At 31.8% G+C, this 21,385-nt stretch overlaps 1 protein-coding gene across 3 annotated transcripts; it reads left to right on the top strand.

Moving 5' to 3' along the window:
* The first annotated feature begins 5,976 nt into the window (after positions 1-5,976).
* On the top strand, positions 5,977-13,643 carry LOC115718888 (serine/threonine-protein kinase Nek5). 3 transcript variants are annotated; one of them, XM_030647695.2, is made up of 15 exons: positions 5,978-6,163; positions 6,247-6,378; positions 6,477-6,543; positions 6,693-6,758; positions 6,849-6,895; positions 6,992-7,037; positions 7,147-7,227; positions 7,322-7,364; positions 7,458-7,507; positions 8,019-8,100; positions 8,176-8,225; positions 8,372-8,445; positions 11,031-11,082; positions 11,176-11,826; positions 11,913-13,643. In XM_030647695.2, the coding sequence occupies exons 2-15, from the start codon at positions 6,281-6,283 to the stop codon at positions 13,413-13,415; spliced, it is 2,910 nt and encodes a 969-aa protein (XP_030503555.2). In that variant the 5' UTR covers positions 5,978-6,163; positions 6,247-6,280; the 3' UTR covers positions 13,416-13,643. The 3 variants fall into 3 exon arrangements, with proteins under 3 accessions (XP_060965964.1, XP_030503555.2, XP_030503556.2); XM_061109981.1 differs by having other exon boundaries at positions 5,977-6,378; XM_030647696.2 differs by lacking the exon at positions 5,978-6,163 and having other exon boundaries at positions 6,325-6,378; positions 6,689-6,758.
* The last annotated feature ends 7,742 nt before the right edge of the window (positions 13,644-21,385 follow it).

Below are 21,385 nucleotides of genomic sequence, written 5' to 3' on the forward strand. Positions count from 1 at the left end.
CTATCTTGATTATTTGAAAGTTTAAAAGGCAGTAAGTGAGATTTTTCAAACTGGTAGGCATCACAAAAATGCAACTCTTCATTAACAGAATGTTTTACATTAGATAACTTGAGGACTTGATTTAATACATTGTTAGAGGAATGACCTAGGCGTCTATACCAGGTATCTTTTAGGAGAACTGAAACAAGATTACTAAACTATAAATTAGATTGAGTTGCAACTATAGAGAAAGGTGTGTTAGTGGTTCCGAATGTGTTGGTTTCTGGTCTAAGTCAATAGAGTCTATTTTTATGTGTTCCTTACAATACCACCTTCCCGGTTTGCTGGTCCTTCACAAAAAAAATCAAGAAATAATTCAATGGAGACATTATTACCATGAGTTAATTTAGACACACTGATAAGAATTTTAGTAATATTAGGCACATGGAGTAAATTATTTAAAATCAAAGGTTTTTATTTTTGGTGTAGGTAAAATACCAGTACCAATGTGCTTAAACAATAACTTACTACCATCACCAATCACCGTTTTCTCTTTACCACCATATTCTGTCATGTTGCTCATCTTATCAGTCTCTGTAGTAAGGTGGTTTGTAGCCCCACTATCTGCATACCAGTTATCATCTTGCAGAGTTTGTAGTGAGGCAATCAAGGCAGTCATCTAGTTTTGCTTGTCCTGTTTTGGATTCCGTTCATTTTGAGGTGGATGTCCCATGAATGTTTCATCATATCGGTTATAGCAAACTGTTACATTGTGACCATATTTGCCACACACTTGGTAGGTAGGTCTAGATCCACCTCCTCTGCCGCTTCTTCCTTTGCCTTGATAATTATTGCCTCCACTTCTTCCTCCATGTGGTGGATAGTTTCCATGAGACGAGTGGCCTCCTTGAGGAGAGTAGGTTCTTCCAGCTCCATTGTTGCCTCCATTTTGATTGTGAAAACCACCTTTGGCACCAGGATTAAATTGTTTTTGAGTAAGATCAGCTGAAGGGTTGAGTAGCTTACTCGAGGGAGACAACGCTCCAGGTTGCTCGAGTATGCTATCAAAACTGAGAACTGTGCCTTGCAGCTTCTGCCATGACACTTATTCTTGAGATTCAAGGGGAATCACAATGGACATGTACTCTATGTCTAGGTCTGAGAGAACATTTCCTCTGAGTAGTTTTTCTGGGTATGGTTTCCCTGCAATAGCCAAAGTGTCAGCCCGAACTCTTTTCTCTTCGAGGTAATCTGTCATCGATCTGAAGCCTTTCCTCACTGTTTGAAGCTTTGTTCTGAGATCATCCATGTTGGCTCTTGAATGAGCTCCATATAAGTCTTCTAGGGCTGTCCATAGGACGACAGCAGTTTGGCAACCCATGACCTCTGATGCAATACCTTCAGTCATGGAGCCATATAGTCAACTCATTAGGAGTTGGTCATGAGAAATCCAGGTCTCATACTCTGGATTTTTTTGTAGATCTGAGTATATCTCTCTCTTTTCATTGGTAGCTTCGACTTGTATAAACTCATGTGGATATATCTTGGGTTCATTGAGGTAGCCTTCTAGTTTATGGCCACAAATAATAGTGAACACCATAGTTTTCCACAGTGGGAAGTTATTTTAATCCAATTTAAGAGAAAAGGGCTCACTCAACGTGTTGCTGAAGGGAGTCACTAAGGGAGTAAGAATAACATCCATTGAAGAGCTTGCTGGTGGACCTTTTGAACCAGCTCTTGCTGGTGAAGCTTGAGCAGTCTGATTTTGTTTAGTCGACATTGGCGTTGGCCGATAATGGCTCTGATACCAAGTTAATTTTTAGAGAAAATGATCTTGATAAAACTCTACTCACTAGAGTAAGGTTGGTTAACTTCTTATTTATAGCAAAGGATCAATACATGAAAGAAAAACAGAACCACTAGAAGGCTTACACGTGGCAAAACTAACAAAAAAGAATATTGCCTAAAAAGTAAAGAAAAAGATAAAACAAATCATAACAAATTGCAGCAGAAAGATTCTTTTAGGATTGCCTCATCCATTAATTGCCTCAGTGCATTCTTATCATTAGCACAATTATTATTAGTGTAATCATTATATGGCTTGATTTATTCTGTTAGTCACTACTTTTTTTTTAATAGATCTTTACTTTTTAATGATTTGAGATCTATTTTAAATGATAAAGTAAGTAATATTATCCAATTTTCTTGGGGAATTCTTAATTTATGTTTGTTGTACTACTAAGAAATTAGCTTATAAATAATTGTGTGTACTCTTATAATGAATAATCACATTGTCTAATTAGAAGAATCTTCTCTACACTCACAATTTTTAATAAATTTACTTTTTTTATTTATTCTTTTTTTTTAGAAAAAACAACCTCATTAATAACCCTTCCACACTAATAAAATGATTCTAAATGGTGGATCCAAAGAGATTTGTTATTTGCAATTCATTTCGTACAAATACCAAATAAGAGGATTTTACCAATCCTAGCATTACTTCATTCCTTCCCCATTTTCTCATTTCTCTCTCATATCTTCATAAAATATTCAATTTTTTACATGAGATTTTTTCCTTACACGTTCTTATCATTTGTGATTTTTCATTCTAAAATTAGAATGAAGAATATGAGAAATAAAAATTGTTCTTGCAAATTAAAAAAAAACATATACGATATTGGTAGTAGAATTAATTTGTTATTTTTTTCGAGTAATATCTTTGTCATTATTATTGGTATTTTATATTTATGAATTAGCTAACAAATTATAAAAAATGTGATTTAACTTCCAATTATAAATAATTACTTAAGTTTAATTTTTGACGATAATAATACCTAATTTATAATTCTAGAATTTCTGAAGGTACGCAGCTGTTAAATGTTAAGTAAATTATCACGTGACAATTCCTAATTAGTTTAAGTTATTAAATTTTTATTATTTAAAAAAATAGTTTAAATATACCAATAAAAAAATGACACGTAGATATAATGACTTAACATTTAATAGTTAGGTAATTATAGAATTTTAGAAATATAACTTAAGTATTATTAGCCAAAAGTTAAACTTAATTATTTATTTACAACTGAGAGTTAAATTTAAGTATTTATGCCGCAAATTACTCTTAAATACATATATAAAATGTTTTTGGTCATGTTTGAAATCTAAAACCAAATAATGATTTTTTTTCTTTGACTATCACAAGAATTGTTGTAATTTTTATGAAAGAACAAATCTAAACAGCTTGTAATCAGCTTTAATTGCATAATTCTGTCCAAGAAGATCAAAAGGGCAATTTTACATCTATAAGAAAGCTTATGATCAAAGTCAAAGACTTTTACATTGCATCTTATATTCATTGTATAAAATAAAGTTTTATTATGTTTTTGTGAGGCTCTTTGAGTGTGTTTGCTGTAGAGTCTTTTCATTCTTAGGAAAAGTGTATTTTCTAAGAAATTTGAGATGTGAGTGAGCTATCTTCAAGAGGAAGATCATTATTTAATTGGGAAAAGAAAAATCTAATATATATGCTTTGAAATGAGTTCAATGGTGAAGAATCAACAAGTCAAAGGGATCTCATAATAGTATTTTTCAGGAAAAAGATTGTGACATTTTTGGAACAAAGTGAATTTCAATATGAAATATATATGATTTTAAAATATGATTGTGACATTTGTGGATGACATATTGCATCAACATAACTTAAAATTTATTATTTTTAATACACATTAATTAAATATAACTGTAAAATAATTTTAATTAATAAATATTATTTTTAAAAATTAAAATACTAAATATAATTTTACATAATTTATCAAAATTAAAGTTCGTAATACACATAATATGACATATAAAACTAAATATAAATTAAAAGGTAATAAATGAAAAATAAAAATTAAAAATGGATATAGAATGTAATTTTTTCAAAAATAAAAAACAAAATTTAAGTCCTTTTTTACTAGGTAAAGACCAACTCATGTTGAAAATACTTTTGTGTGTTATTCTATTTTTTTTTTTTTGAACAGCAATTATGTACATATTAGATCACCTTGATCTTAATTTAATTAGCAGGATTAACAATAAATATTTAATAATTAATCTTTTTCTTTTCTTAAAAAAAATCAATATGTTCAAGGACTTCATATTTTTGTTCCAATTAAGGGATTTAACATAATTGTCTTGTCCTTGAAAATATAAATTACCTATGTTTTATCTAAGTTAAGAAAGTCATTAATTATATCGACTTATATAAATTTTCAAAATAATAATCATTTTAATTTTATACAGAAACAAGTATGTGTCCTCCTAACTCCTAAGCTTCAAATTTTTTAGCAATATTAATATTATTATTATTATTATTATTATGAGGAAAAAGCTTCAAATTGGCGTACCTTGCCTTCTACAAAGTACATTTCACAATTTTTTATTCCCTTTTAGGTTTCGAATGGATAACATTTGTCCCTTTTTTTTTTGGATAAATAAAATTTACCTTATTCTTATATAGAAGTAAATAATGAGAGTATGAAGCTATGAATCATTACTCTGTAGTCTCTGTTGTGATGAATTAAATTATATTTATTTTTAGTAGATGAAGAAAAGAAATAAAGAAAAAGAAAAAGAAGAAATCCCTTTTTTAAATAATTAAATAATAATAATAATAATAAAAGGAAAAAGCTTACCTGGCAAAAGTTGGGTAGAATGGCTCCACTAGTCACATGGTCCAAGTAAAAATCCCAATCCGATTTAATAGTATTGCTTACCAAACATACCCTAAATAAGTAACACCAATAATTAATATTTCACCATTATATTCCAAATAATTTTTAAAAAAAAAAACCAACTAAGACCTTCAAATAAAAATACAAGACCAGCTACTCGTGTCGGCGTAGAACCTAACATACCCATAACTTTCTTTCTTCAACACAAAATTAATAATTAAAAATTAAATTGAATCTATTATGGGAGAGAGAGTGAAAAATGCTAAAAAAGAAAGAAAAAAACTTTTTGTGTATGAATCAAATTTTATTTTTATTTTTGATTTTTAAAAATTTATGATTCAATAACTACTAACCATATTTTTCTCCACTAAAACTTAAAGGAAAGTGTTACTTGAACCTTTTATTATAATCTTTATACTTAATGAAATATTTTTTTTTTAATTTTTTTATAACGGTGTTCGTTATATTTACAATATCATCTTTGTAAATTTTTAAAAATTTTCGAATAATTTACAGTTACGAAAATACCTTTGACGTTTTTTAAACTCGAGTACTAAAGTGGAATGTTAGAAACTTTATTTTCAATATTATAAACTATTCGAAATTTTACAAGAATAATACTATAATTATAACGAATACTGCTATAAAAATAAATATTTCCTCAAATAATTTCGAATGTAGAAATCGACTAAAAAATTTTAATAGAAGATTGTAATTAAGATTCTTAAAAACTAAATCACTATATTTTTTTTTGAAGGAAAATAGTTCTTGGAGAGATAAAAAATTAGATCTCGCGATTATTACACAAAATGTTTACTAAAATAAAGAGTACAAATAAGTAAACCATACTAATTGTAGATAAAGATTCACTTTACAACAAAATTACGTGATCAACTAATACAAAAATAAACAACCCACGAAATAAGAAGAAAGACTATTATAAAATAAAAAGTAATTCTCAACTTCCTATCTTCGCTATTTTAGAGATTTTTTTTTTTATTATTTAAGCCTTTATATATTAGACAATACGTAACCTGAAACTCGAACCAATTACCTCTACCTATATACTCTCGAGCTATTTCAGAGAATTGATCATTACCCAATATCACTAGATAGTAGTACAGTACTCGTTCTCTACATTTATATCTGAGATGGAACATAATAAAATTATAAAATATATGTTTTTATTTCTGTATTTATCAATCTATTTCTTAATTAATTAATTTTATTATTATTATTATTTGCTACTTATTATTATTATTATTATTATTATTGATGTCGTTTGTCATTGTCATTGTTTTTGAGAAGAAAGAGAAAGAGAGTGAGAGACAGAAGAGAGAGAGAGTGTGTGTGTAAGGAAATGAATCGAAATCAAACCATTTGATTTTGATTCCGAGAGAGAAATTGCTTTGTTTGGATCATAAAATCAAAGACTGAAGTCTGTTATTTGAGCGCGAGACTTGGAAATGGTTTGACCTCCGCCTATATAGGAAAATATACGTGTGTGTATATATATATATATATTATATATACAGATTGGGTTTTACTTTAGGAGCATTGATTGGGGAAAGTGGATCCGGAGAGGTATGGAGTCTCGGATGGATCAGTACGAGATCATGGAGCAGATCGGCCGCGGTGCTTTTGGGGCCGCCATTCTTGTTAATCACAAGGCCGAGAAGAAAAAGTAAGTGTGTGTGTATGAAAGTAAGTGTATATTTGACTAATTGTTACTAAATTAGTGTAATGTTGAAGTTTAATCTCATGAGAGTTTGTGCATTTCAGATATGTGTTGAAGAAGATCAGGCTCGCTCGCCAAACTGAACGATGCCGGCGATCAGCTCACCAAGAGGTAGCTTTTCCATTAAAATAATAGCGATTCGTTTCTTATTTATTATAAATTTGTTGTTGACTGATTTTCATACATATACATATATTTATGTTATGTGTGTATGATATTATTTTAATTCATTATGTGTATTTGGTAATTTGGAAAGACAGATGGCTCTTATTGCCCGAATTCAGCATCCTTATATTGTGGAATTTAAGGAAGCTTGGGTTGAGAAGGTTAGAAACTTTTTAATTTCTTAATGCAGTTGTCAAAATCATAAGTTTTGGCTGTATTGTTTTGTGCTGAGTTATGTATTTGTAATGTAGGGTTGCTATGTTTGCATTGTCACCGGATACTGTGAGGGCGGGGACATGTGAGTTTTGATAAGAATTACAAATTCAAACATTACCTTATATGAAGTTGCAATTTTTAGATTTTCTCACATTGTTGTTTTATGAACTTTATGTAGGGCTGAACTGATGAAAAAATCAAATGGGGTTTATTTTCCTGAGGAGGTAGTCTTATCTCTGTTTGTGTTTTATGTACATAGATGTATAAATGGTGTGCATATCATTTTCTTGTGAGGTTAACTATATCTGGCATGCGATTCTGAATATTGTGCAGAAAATCTGCAAGTGGTTCACGCAGCTACTATTGGCGGTTGAGTACTTACATTCGAACTATGTTCTACACCGCGACTTAAAAGTATTATTTTTTTTTCACATTTCTATTTGTTTTATTCATTTGTTTGTATCATATTTCAGCTTTTGTAAACAGTTTGTGGTGTATTGTTTTGCAGTGTTCCAATATCTTTCTCACAAAGGACCAGGATGTTCGTCTTGGTAAGTTTGAGTTCCAATAGATTGAACAACGATTTTTGGGAACTATTTTGTTATGTCTTTACCATCGTTTTTCATTCCTTTATTTGTATACAGGGGACTTTGGACTAGCTAAGACCTTGAAGGCGGATGACTTGGCTTCCTCGGTATGCACTGTATTTACATTTTTTCATGAAATTTGTTGTTAAAACTTTTCAAGAGCTGCTAGAGCTCTTCTATCTGAAAAAAAAAAAGAGCTGCTAGAGCTCATGCTTGTGTTTTTTATTTTTATTTTATGTGTAGAGTTTAGTGTCAAGTTTTCAGATGTGTAATATATGTTTAAGTTTCAATGGGAACTCTTTTAGAATATATACAGAACTGTAGGTGTTTTCATTTTCTTCCTTGCTATAGTGAATTTCTCACTTTGTTAGTTTCCGAATTCTAGTAAGTCTTTTAATGTACTCATAACTGTGTGCCAAATACAACATAATATTTTCCCTATATATATAAAACTTAGCTTTATTTATTAATAATTATAAACCTTAACAGTTACTTTTTGAATACCATGAATCCAAAAATCATATTGAATGCTTCTTGGACCATATGAATTTAAAATAAAATAATTTGGAAACTTTAGTTGTATAGGGAACTAAGTACTTGGTTTTACTTTCTGAACAGGTGGTTGGAACTCCAAATTACATGTGTCCTGAATTGCTTGCTGATATTCCTTATGGCTTTAAATCTGATATTTGGTCTTTAGGTATGTGCCTTGTTTTGTGTGTATGTGATATACCTGCAGTTTTGTCTTTCGCTAAAATGGTTCTCTTCTGACCAGGGTGCTGTATGTATGAGATGTCTGCTTATCGCCCTGCTTTTAAAGCTTTTGTAAGTTTCTTATTAATTATTGCCTATATTTGTTTGCTAAAAGGCATTTGCATTCTAATTATTATCTCATAATGAAATAACCGCTACAAATATTTCTTCACAAGTTATTTTATGTTATATCTAACATTGTCATTGGTTACAATCAGGATATGGCGGGATTGATAAGCAAGATAAATCGCTCCTCCATTGGTCCTTTGCCATCCTGCTATTCCCCATCCTTGTAAGTGTTGCCTAATTAAGCTTAATGTGTTTTTATATTTGATGATCATACAATACAATAAATTAATAACATTTTCACCGTCATTCTAGCAAAAGTAAAGAAAGAAAAAATTAAACATAAAAAGAAAGAGATGCCATTGGCTTGGTTACTCCCAGTTGGTGGCCATTGGTTTGACCTGCTATTCTTTGCATAGCTGTGCTCCCTGTATCTTGACATAGAAGACATGCAGATGCACATGCTCAAATAGTTACATGGAGGTGTGTTTGTTTTCATGCATGTGGACTGTAACTTCCTATCACGGTGTTCTTTTTTTAACAACATATAGTTATTAACAGCATCTGTTGACTTTGGAGCACTTCTAAAGTTTAAACCACTTAAATACCTAGAATGCTTTTGAACATACTGATAAGGTACTAGGTGAACTTTTTACTAAGGAAATTAATTTAGATTTTGTTATTGATAAATTGGGAGATTGAAACCTAGAATTACAGTTGATTTTCAAATGACTTTCTTACCAAGTCTATTGACTTTCTTAATGAATACACACATAGTTTGTCTTTTCTCCTAACATCTGTAAGCAGGAAGGATATGCTTATTAATATGCCTGCATTTGAAGATGGAAACAGGTGCTAAATTCAAATGATATATCTTTACTTTAGATCCAAATTTGATGGTTACTTAACTTAGGATCCCATTTTTGGATTAAAAAAACAATAGAATCATAGCCCTATGTATCATCTAGAAGCTCAACAATCATACTAATAGGACACTAACCGGTTACCTTCTTCAATGCATTATAACTAATGAAAATGGGTTTGTGTTCATAATGATTTCTAACTAACTTGCATATTGCCCAAAGAGCCAGTAATTGTATTCTCAAAAGTGTGTACACATTTGGTATTCTCTATTTTATCATAACACAAGTTTGATGCCATGTGTTTTTCAATAATGCTCATTGGGTACCTTATATTTTGAAATTGTACATACCCTAAACTCAAATTTGATCAATAAATTTTTATAAGTTTGACCAAATTGCTCTTAGTTATATGTAATTAAATAATTATATTTGAATTTGTAACTCATATAATTGAAGACAGTTTGATCATATTGATCAAATTAGAGTACTAAATATGTACAATTTCAAAATGTGGGGTACCAGATAAACATTATTGAAAACACTATCACGCCAAATTTGTATTTTGATCAAATATACCAAATGAGTACACACCCATCTGAAAATCAAGTACCCTCCAGATTAATTAAAAAATCTTCCACTACATTTCTAGTTGCTTGTTAATACGACTAATTAACTTCACCTTTTTAGCGGTTCATAACCTTGTTACTGAATCAATTGAGAATTCAGCCTTCTCTCCCATGTTTGAAGGCAACTACACCCATTGATTTTCTGTAATCACGTTGTGTTTCAATTACACACCCTCATCATTCACAACGAAAACCTGCAGTTCTGCTTCTATTCCCAATTATAAACTTCTCTTCAGAATAATCCTTTTTCTTTCTTGACATGAGATTCAGATGCATAAAGCTTTCACTTAGAAATATCCTTATGCTGAATGGTCATCTTTTTGGCAATGCCAAACTTCAAATTGACATAAAAAATTCCATGGTTGCATAATTTTAGCTATGAAATATTGCTGCTGCTTTTCCTTTCCAAGCTGTGCTTGCCACCACTTTGTGATGCTTCAATTTTTGAGCCACCTATATGATATTTGCTAAACCCACTAGTTCTGTCTGTCTCACATCAAGATAAGATTCACTTGAATATTCCTTTTCTTTCCAAACTTTGTTGCCTATTGCCATGGTTGGTGGTTGTTGCATCACCTTCGCATTTGGTTCACAAGTACCCAACCCTTAGACTAGCTTGGCCAAACTCTCTACCATAGTCTCTTAAAAGTTTCTGCTAATTCATATGGTGACCTTTTGGCCACCAGTTTCATTCTTCCTTCCTCTTCCATTAACAATATATAGTGATTCCCTTTCTTTACCTTTCCTTTGCTTTACATTACTTCTTTTCTGTTTGAGTTTTATTAACTAATAAATTGCATCTAGGATATTTAATTAAATAGTAAATCAACGGGTTAGTTAAAAATCATTCATGGAGAAATTGTGTATGCAGTCAGTTAAGAATGTTTTCACCTCAATCATCTAACAATGCTATTTATTTATTTATGATTTATATTTTCAAACTGCATGTATTGCAAAATACATATTAAACAACAATTACTGATCCCCAAATGAACTCAACTGAACAGTCTTAACCTACTAAATTAAGTCTATTTCAATTATTTCTTATGCCTACTTCGCCTACTTAAGTATATAATTTAGGTCTTGTACACAGCTCGAAGCTGATTAATCGGTAATGTAGCATCTACGATCCTTTTGGACTTGAAACTTGCATACATAATTTTCCATTCCCTTCTACCAAGTTAGCTTATGAAAAAATATTTGCTTGGGTAGGATTCTTGAATATTGCAAATTTTCTCTGCTCATATGCTTGCTTGATCACATGTTATCAAATAATGAATGCTGTTGTAATTATGTATAATGTGTTTTAATGATACATGCAGGAAAACACTTATCAAGGGCATGCTGAGGAAGAATCCTGAACATCGGCCAAGTGTAATTTTTTTCTTCCTAAAAGCCTTCCAGAAATTTTTCTTTATTCACACTCTAGGACCTCATACTAACAATCTGCATTTGTAATATGTTCAGGCATCCGAAATTTTGAAGCACCCCTATTTGCAGCCTTATGTTGAACAATGTCGTCCATCATTTATTCTGTCTACAAATTTTTCTCCACAGAAGCCTATATCTAGACCTCATGATTCTCGAAGAAATATGGCCGAAAGCCAAAACAGTAATAGTTCAAGCAGCGACAAGGATAGTCTGCTTTCAAATGACAAAAACGTTCTACAAGTGGTGCCAAACTGTGGTAGCAAAGGTTCTGAGACAGATTTGGTTTCTTTTGATGATGAAGATGTCATTGACCAGTTCTTACCTACTCAAGATGAGCATGGTCCCAATCATTTTGCTCTCAAGATGGATGAAAAAGATGTTAAGAAACCTCCTCACTATGATCAGAGATCAAATCTTGAATCAAAGCAACCAAAAACCATAAAAAATATAATGATGGCTATTAAAGAAGGAAAAGTTCGGGAAAGTTCTCCAATGAGAAGCAATCGTGCAAGGCCCAGCAGTATGCCCACCCCAAAAATTAACACTGAAACATCATCTAAAATTCCCAAGCCTAGCACTGTTATTCCTGGTTTGAAATCATCTCACGACACACCACCTCTTGCCCCTTCAAAGGCAGCTTCAGATTCTACAAAGCGTATTCAGAGCTCACATCCTCTAAAGCATTTGGTAATATTAAGATTCTGCCAAAAAATATTTTGTTCTCATCTGTGAATTGACCTGATCCCTATATGTATTATTATTTGTCTTTGCAGTTGCCTATGTTTGACTCTCCAAAAGCTAAGCCCAAACATGACGGAGTGACACTTACTCCCACAAAGCATGTTGGTGAAGATGGACTTCAAACTAGGCCTAGGCAAAGAACGCCTCCATCTCTAGTTAGACGCTGTACATTTCCTGGACGGATGAAGCAAATCGGTTTTGATGCTCCAAATGATGTGAGCAATGCTGTTACTCTAGATACAGGTGAGATACCCGAGGAAGTGGAGGTGTCCAATGGTTGCCTCATTAATATTCCTAAAAAGGTCCTTATTGAGCCTCAAAGAACTCAAGAAAGAGGTTCCAAAGGAATGCAAACGGATAGCAGCAACTCTATTTCATCTTCAATATCCATTCAAGGATTTGAGATCTATGATGATGCTACAACTCCTTTCATTGAGATGCCAGACAAAATACCTCCTGAACATGGCACTGTTGCCAATGGCAGTACTGAATCCCATATACCGCGCTGCTCAACTCCTATTCAGTTGCCTTCTGCAACGCCTAGAACCATGCATAACGAGAACCATGGACTTGAAAATAAGTCCGTAGTCTGCTCTGTTGAAACCTCTCAGGATGTTATACATATTGAGGGTACAAGTACTGGGAATGAACTGGTGAGTTTCACTGCAACTCTTGCTCCCCCTGTACCAAGTTCTGAAGAAAGATTTAGTTGTAAGGATGAGACCTCTGTATGCGGGCCTAGTAGCAGGCCTGATATATCGACAGAGTCAAACCTGACATCTGTCTCTAGTGGCGATGACAAGTTCACCGTTAGGGAACTTCTATCCTCAATAACAGAAGCTACCACATGCATTACTCCTCCCAGCTCTTCAAGCCAACAAGGATTGCAGCTGAATACAGGAACTGCCATTCAAAATGCAAGAATTGACAACCAAGTTGCTACCCATCTTCCTTCAGTCTTTGATGATATCATTCATGTTATACGACATAGTAGTTATCGTGTTGGGAGCGAGCAACCAGTAATGGAATCTATGGAGATGGGGGTTCAAAGTCTAGATGTTGGTAAGCTAATGAACGTTGTGAGGGATGAGTTGGAGATGAAAACCACAACTTCGGAGATGAAAACCGCAACTTCTCCTGTGATTCTCAAATCACCAAGTACCTCTGAACCTCAGAGTGTGAAGTCAAATATTTCTGATCACTCAACTGCAAAGGAGACAGAAGTTAGAAACCCTGTCAGTCCAACAATTCCCAAGATCGAATCCTCCGAGTCAACTACAGTCAGCTCTTCTGTGAATGAAGAAGAAACTCCAGTAAAGGAAATACTAGATGTTAAGTCTTTTAGGCAGAGGGCAGATGCACTTGAAGGTCTATTAGAATTGTCGGCGGATCTGCTGCAGCAAAACAGATTAGAGGAGCTCTCCATTGTTCTGAGGCCTTTCGGGAAAGACAAAGTCTCCCCAAGAGAGACCGCAATCTGGTTAGCAAAGAGTCTCAAAGGAATGGTGATTGATGATAGCGGACGGAGTTTGTGAAGTTTCAAATCCTAGGTAAGCTATGCTTTGTTGACATTACTTGAACTGCTCTAGTAATTCTCAGTTTTCTTTCCCCTTGTTGGTCACAACCATTTGCATATTCAAATTAATCTGAATCGAAATAGAACAATGTACTATGTTTTCTTGTTAGATACATGTAATTCTTTAAATGTATTTTGCTGTTGTACATAGTGACCATACAAAATAATAGCATTATTGTTTAGTCAATTGTATGGATTTACTATCACTTTTAGTCAGTGTTTTGTACTGTTATTCAATTGTCGATCAAGGTAAAGCTAATTTTCTTTCTCAAAAGAACACATTAATAACTGAGAAAAGAATAAAATAAAAAATAAATGTTTATTTGTAGCATTGAACTTCATTCTTCAATACAGTTCAGGTGTTCTTTTTCCCAGATTTGTTGCCTTAGCATGTGAAAATATATATCTGAAATTCTGATCATGCTTCTACACGAAGCTGAGAAAACGTTGGCACATACTATAAAATAAAAATAATAATAATAATTACAAAAAAGGGACAATTCCTTCCAAGTGTATTAAACTAATTTTTCTTGAGATGAGAATTAGTTTACACAAATAGTCAATACAATGCTATTTTGAATTCTAACGTAGAAGTTTAATTAAAATAAAATATTATATGGAATGTAGTTGATCTTTTTGATTGACATTCAAAATAGTGTAAAAAATATATATATATATATTCTATATAAAGTGTGCCTATATAATTAAATTCTTGGTTTATGAGAAATTCATGGTGTGACTTTTTATTTATATTTAATAAAATAATAAAATATTATTTATATATAATAAAATAATAAAATAAAAATAAAACAAATCCCATTTAAACTGATATTTGATATTTAAACTAATATTATTTATATATATACAATATTATATATTATTCTCATGTGATATTATTTAAACCATAAATTTACTATCCTATTTTGAATTTAATTAAAACCAATAAAATATATATACCTAATCTTGTTCTCATTTTTTCTAATTTTTTTTATTAAAGTTAATTATTTTAAATAAATAAAAATTCATAATAAAAATCTAATTTCTAAATTTTCTCTATTACTATACTATTTTGAATTTAATTAACAACAATAAAATATATGTACATATATTTTTTCATTTTTTTAATATAAATTTTCTATATACATATATATTTATACAAAAAAAAAAAAAAAAATAGAGATAAAAAATAGTAGTGAAGAGATCCAAAAAATTTCACATAAGCTTCAAACACATCATTTATAATTCTATGTGTAACTAATTTATTTGTTTATTTGGATGATTTTAGACTATATATCTCAAATTATACTTTTTAATTTTTATAATTCGGTTATAGCAAGTAAGAATATTTGGGTTAATGTAATCATAACAATATATATATATATATAGCTTTATTAGTTGAGCATGAATTGTCCATTTGATTTTGTTTTAAGTTTAGATTTTACAATTGTATTTGAATACTTAGCTATATATATGTGGATCTTGAGTTTATCGGGTTAATTTGTTGAAAATATATGTTTACTGATTTGCTCAAAACAAATATACATAAACACATATATTTTGTTGAATCTATCATGGAGTGCTATGAGATTGATGAGAGGCTTCAAGAGAAGAATGATATTAAGATAAATTTGGAGATTCTTTATAATTTTATTATTACCGGCTCGAGTTAAGTGTCCATAGTAAGTGTGTAGCATTATTATTTTTTAAATATATTTCAAGCTAATCTCCATTCTCCTCTTCTCTTTCTGCAAATTTTAAATTTGATTTTTCACTATTGATTTTCAAATAACCCCACACACTAATTAAAATTAGTTTTTAAATCATTTTAAATTATATGATTATTTATTGAATCTTTCTCAATTAAATTATAGAACACCTATAATTAAAATTAGTTTTTAAATCATTTTAAATTATATGATTATTTATTGAATCTTTCTCAATTAAATTATAGAACACCTAACATAAAACTAAATATACGTGCCTTGCACGTAACTTTCTTCTAGTATATATATATATATATATATATATATATTTATGGAGGAGGTTCTAATGGTTACATTTTTATTGTAACCACATGGTTACATTTTTTTTTTAGCCATTGAATCACTATTAAATGGTTGTGATTAATTTGGAAATTAAATAAAAAAAAAATTAAAAATGACCTGTAACCTGATATTAACCTGTTAATTTATTTTCTTTTAAAACTTTAATTAAGATTAATTATATTTTAAAATTAAATTAAGTATAATTATTAATTAATTTTTTGTAATTTATTATTAAATAAGGATCTTTTAGCAATTTATTTTTTTTACACTTAATTAATTATTTTAATTTATATAACAAAACTCTTAATAATTTAAAATTATACACATATAATTTCATAATTAAAATTTTATTATACTTATAATATTAATTTAAAATGATTACACTTCCTTATACTTCTTGTATTTCAATGTATCTTAATAATATCCTCTCTTGTATTGTCAATATTGTACTTCATCTAGGTTCTGACTATATTTGTTATCTTATTCTTGTTTAGATTTGTTTCATCATCAACTATGTGTGCTTGAAAAGTATGTTTTTTTTTATCGATCCAGCTTGGGTACAGTTTATGATTGCAAGATAATGTGCCATAGGAATGGGAGTCAATTTTAAATGTTATTGCTGCTGCTAGCACTTTCTTTCTAGAACTAGTTTCCATTGATGAGTGCCTTTCAATGTAATTTTAATTAAAGATTCGGGCTCAAGGCTGAATGGTATTTCATTATGTACAGGGCGGCAAAAAGGTTAAAATTCCAATATTCCTTGTCCCAGCTACCCAAAAGGTTTGTCTCCCAAATGCAATGCTAAAATAATTGGTTGCTTAAAGTTGTCCATAAGAGGAGAAAAAATTGTCTAACACATCCTAATCAATAGGTGTGGATGGACTTATATAGTCTTCTAAATTTTTATCAATCTGCAAAAAATTTAAAAATTACTCCAAACAGCTACATCAGGATCAATCCATATATGGCTAACATCTTCAGTGTCATGCTCAATTCCATAGTTACTCATGTCAGAGACATCTTCTTCACATTTCTTTTTCACAAAACTCATGAAATTAAAAAAATTATCTTCATCTTCGGACAAATTTGCTATAGGTTCTATGTTTCGTTGTCAATCATTTTCAATGTAAGTGTGGTGGAGAGTGAATGAAAGAAGATAATTGCGAGTAAGACTTTAGTTAATTAGAATTTATAATTAAAAAAATAAAAATCAAGACTTTAAAGATTAATTAGGTTTTAATTAAGTGTCAATATAATATCATGTTTTTTAATTTATAAGGACACATCCTGCAAAAAAAAAAAAAAAGAAGCAGGGTGTGTTCTTATAAAAAAAATTCATTATAAGGATACAATTTTAATTTATATAAAAATAATTTTAATTTTTGTAAAAAAAAATTGTAAATATTATAATTAAATAGTTTAATTGTTAAAATAATTAAGTTAATGGATTTATATATAAATAAAAAAAAATTATTTATAAATTTTAATTGCTAATTAAGATCTTCTTAAATATTTATTTAATTACTTAAAATATAATAAATTATAATTAATTAAATCTAAAAATGGAATTTTTACCTATTGGTAACCTTCTATTATAGGTAAAAAAAAAAATGTAACCATATGGTTACAATAAAAATGTAACCATTGAATAGTCACCCATATATATATATATATAATATATATATATATATTTGTAGTAGTGTAAAGTATTTAGTTGGTTATTCAATAGTACAATACTAATTTGGTATTTGTTTTCTGTTTTTAAAAATGAGAACAGAAAATAATTTTTGTAGTTTTTAAAATAAAAAATGTGTTTAACTAATGTTTTCTAATTTTTTTTTTCTTAAGATTTTTTTCCTAACACGAACCTAAATACTCTCACTCAACTATAACACGGATTTCAAACTTCGACCATACACCTTATCCTGGACTTGGATTTGAACCCCAAATCGGCCCTCGATCTTGCACTCAGACCTAGACCTAGAGTTAAACTCAAACTCCAGACCCTGACTCGGACCGACGGAGCCTAGACCTTGGCGCGAACCACGCCATTGGACCTCAAACCCAGCAGTCCCAGACCCTGGCCCTAGACTACAGCTGTAATATCACAGAAAATATTATAATATTTTATTGAACATACTTGATTAAATATGTGATTATGTTGATATTGGAGTAAGATTATAATCTTACTTAAGCTAATGGTGTGATAATTAGTATAAATATAATAAATGATTAAATAAAACATAATATATTAATTATAGAGATTTTATTGGATTATGTGAGTATAGTAGATACTATTTGTGAAATAAAATATTTTCATGTTCGGCGACCTTAGAAACTCGATGGGGTGATAAAAAATGTCACGGTAATTAAGTTGTATTGTATTGGAAATTATACTGGACTAATTTAGAATTTTAAGCTGTCAATTTGGCGAGATTAGTTAGAATGACTAGATACCCGTAGATTTACTTAGTTCAAGTGTTGAGTGAAGGGGTAGAATAGTAATTTCATGAGCTAAAATGTTATTTTTATCTTATTTGGGGTATTGGGACTGATGTTTTAGGATTAATAATATGTTTTGATATTAATGTAAGTTATCTTATTCATTTTATTTTATTAGTTAGTGAATAGAAGATAAAAAAACCTAAAACTAAGAAGACCTCTCAAGCTTTCTCTCTCTCTGTGTTAGAGAGTCTCACATTATTAATGTGTGAAAAGATAATAGAATATATAAGAGGAATGTGCTACTCCTCCTATTGCCAATTAGTTTTGAGATGGAACTCCATTCACCTTATCCCAAATTCTAAAATGGCATCAGAGCAAAACAAAAACAAACCTCACAACTATCTGATCCAAAAAATAAACCTATCGAAGTAGTGGTTATATCGATTTTGTTTATGCAACATTCTTAATTCAAGGTATCAGAAGATTGGCTGAACTAATTTATTATTTTGATAGACGAATAATTGATGGAATTATGAATGGGGTGGGTATTTCGAGTTTTTTGTCACAAAGCTGATGGCTCTATCGAGAGGGCTCGTATTGTGGCGAAAGGTTTCACACAAACCTATGGCATCGATTATCTCGAGACGTTTGCTCCTGTGGCCAAACTAAACTCAATTCCATACGAGTCATTCTGTCAGTTGCAGTTAACAGATCTTGGTCACTGCATCAGCTCAATGTCAAAAAGGCCTTTCTTCATGGAGACCTCCACTAGGTTTTCGAGCTCAGGAGGAGGAAGGGCAGGTTTTCATCATGGAGACCTTCACTGTAAATGGATATTATATCCTATATTCCCAACTTGGATGAAACAAGAGAAATAAACAAACAAAAAATTATTCATATATATTCACGATATGTTCCTTATGATCACCGGGTTCATGAATTATGGCCAACAAACAGTACGAGCTGCAAGGTACATTGGTCAAAGTTTCATGATTACCTTATCGCACGTAAATCGTTTACCTATAACTATTCAATATCCTTATGAAAAGGCAATTGCCGTGGAACGTTTCCGCGGTCGAATCCATTTTGAATTTGATAAATGTATTGCTTGTGAAGTCTGTGTTCGTGTATATCCTATAGATCTCCCCGTCATTGATTGGAAATTTGAAACCGATATTCGTAAGAAATGATTACTTAATTACAACATTGATTTCGAAATCTGTAGCCGAACCGACTGAGATCACAGGGAGCGATCCCCACAACCGCTAAAGGTAGCTGGAGCCGGGTTTTTTCGAGGTTCTTTCTTCCCTACTTCCGCTGCCAAAGCCTTACTAGATAGAGGGGGCGAGTTGGGCGAGAGAGAGAAAGTCCTCCTTCTCACTCGACTTGCGCGAGTCACTGCCACTCCGTGCGCCATAAACACCACCCCCAATTTATACCGCATTCATCTTTCAGCAAAGTTGCATTGTGTTTTTTTGCATTTGTGTTGGAGAACGTAAAGAGATTTAGTAGGTGAGAAGTATAACCATAAGTGCAATGGAACAAGTTTAGGAAAAAAAAATAAGCCACCAAAAATCCAAAAAAACTGATCCGAGAGCCAAAAGTCAAAAAATGCCACTTGTGATTCGAGGATAGCGAGTGAGAAAAAAAAGAGCCACCAAAAATACCAATCTAAAAAGTAGAGCAAAAGAGCCACTTGTGATCAGGGATAGTGAGCCAAAAAAGAGCCGCTTATAATCGAGTTGTCCAAGATGGTGAGCATATAAAATAGCCACTATCTTGAGGGGGGATGTTAGAGGGGAAATTTGATTTTCTATACTTAGAAAATCTTAAATTTTTTTTCCTAAACCAATAATTTAAACCCTAAAAAAACTATACCTTTTTTTTTCAAAACCCCAAAAATACCCTCAAACTCTCACAACATCTCTCTTTCTCTCTCTATCTCGGCATCCCACACCCCAGGTCCGATGGTCGGACCATGGGGTCCAATGGGGTCCGACCAATCGGACCCATCGGACCCCATGGTCCGACCATCGACCCGGTTTTTTTTTTTTTTCCTTCTTCATTCGATTTGAGAGAGACGTATAGAGAGGGGGTCCGATGGTCGGACCATGGGTCCGATGGGTCCGATTGGTCGGACCCCATCGGACCCCATGGTCCGACCATCGGACCTGGGGCTTTTTTTCCTTTTTTTTGGCTTTCGATTTGATGGACCGGCGGTGAAGAGGGGGCCTGGGATTCGTGGGCTTCGACCGCCGGTGATGGGGGGCCTGAGATTCGTGGGACCGGCGGTGAACTGGGCTTCGACCGTCGTTCGGGTTGGGGTTGGGATTCGTGGGTGAGGGTGGTTCGGGTTGGGGTTTTCGTGGGTGAGGGTGGTTCGGGTTGGGGTTGATCGTTGGTGAGGGTGGTCGACGACCGTGGGTGAGGGTGGTTCGGGTTGGGGTTGATCGTGGGTGAGGGTTTTCGTGGGTGAGGGTGGTTCGGGTGAGGGTGGGCGGTTGGGGTGAGATAGAGAGAGAGAGAGATGATGCAGAGAGAGAGAATATTGTGAGGGGGGTATTTTTGGGGTTTTGAAAAAAAAGGTATAGTTTTTTTAGGTTTTAAATTTTTGGTTTAGGGAAAAAATTTTAAGATTTTCTATAAGATTTTCTAAAATTTTAGGGAAAAAAAGGTATAGTCTCACATTATTAATGCGTGGAAAGATACTAGAATATATAAGAGGAATGCGCTACTCCTCCCATTGCGTTTTAAGATAGAACCCCATTCATTTTATCCCCAAATTCTAACACTCTCTTCTCTTTTCAGCCCCAGAAAGAAACCTGATCTTGAATTATACCAAAAGTAATATAATATTTGGTGGTGGTGCTAAACATTATATAGGTGCTCTTAAGCATTTCTCTTAACTAATTAGCCTATTTTCCGAGTGTGGTAAAATATAACAAACTACTATTTATTTGACATTCCATAGTGATGCTATAACCCCATACCAAACATCTCCTAGTGTTTGACTGAAATAGACTAAAAAGTTTGGATATGTTCTATTGGTCAACAACAATACCAACTAGGGTGTCGATCACCACAAATTATGTAATTGAATAATAAGATAAAAAAGCAAAGTAATGGTTGAATGTTACTATCAACAGAAAAAAAAAAAAGTAATATGGTTGAATGTATTAATGAGTGGGGCCTTGTGTTTTGTACTTGCACTCTCTCCTATAAAAGCACACTCCCACTCTCTTATCATTTCTTCCATTCCACAATCAACATCTTCCCCAAATCCTTTCATTCATTTCTAGTCAAGGCATGTATTGTGGTGGTAGGGTCTTAATGTCTATTCTCTAAACCAGTTTTCACATTCTTCCTCATGAATTATTAAATAAATAATTAGTAATTTTGTCTACTCTATGTTCGACAATACTGATTGTATCATTAAAAT

The sequence above is a fragment of the Cannabis sativa genome, chromosome 2 (assembly GCF_029168945.1).
Source record: "Cannabis sativa cultivar Pink pepper isolate KNU-18-1 chromosome 2, ASM2916894v1, whole genome shotgun sequence".
Lineage (NCBI taxonomy): Eukaryota > Viridiplantae > Streptophyta > Magnoliopsida > Rosales > Cannabaceae > Cannabis > Cannabis sativa.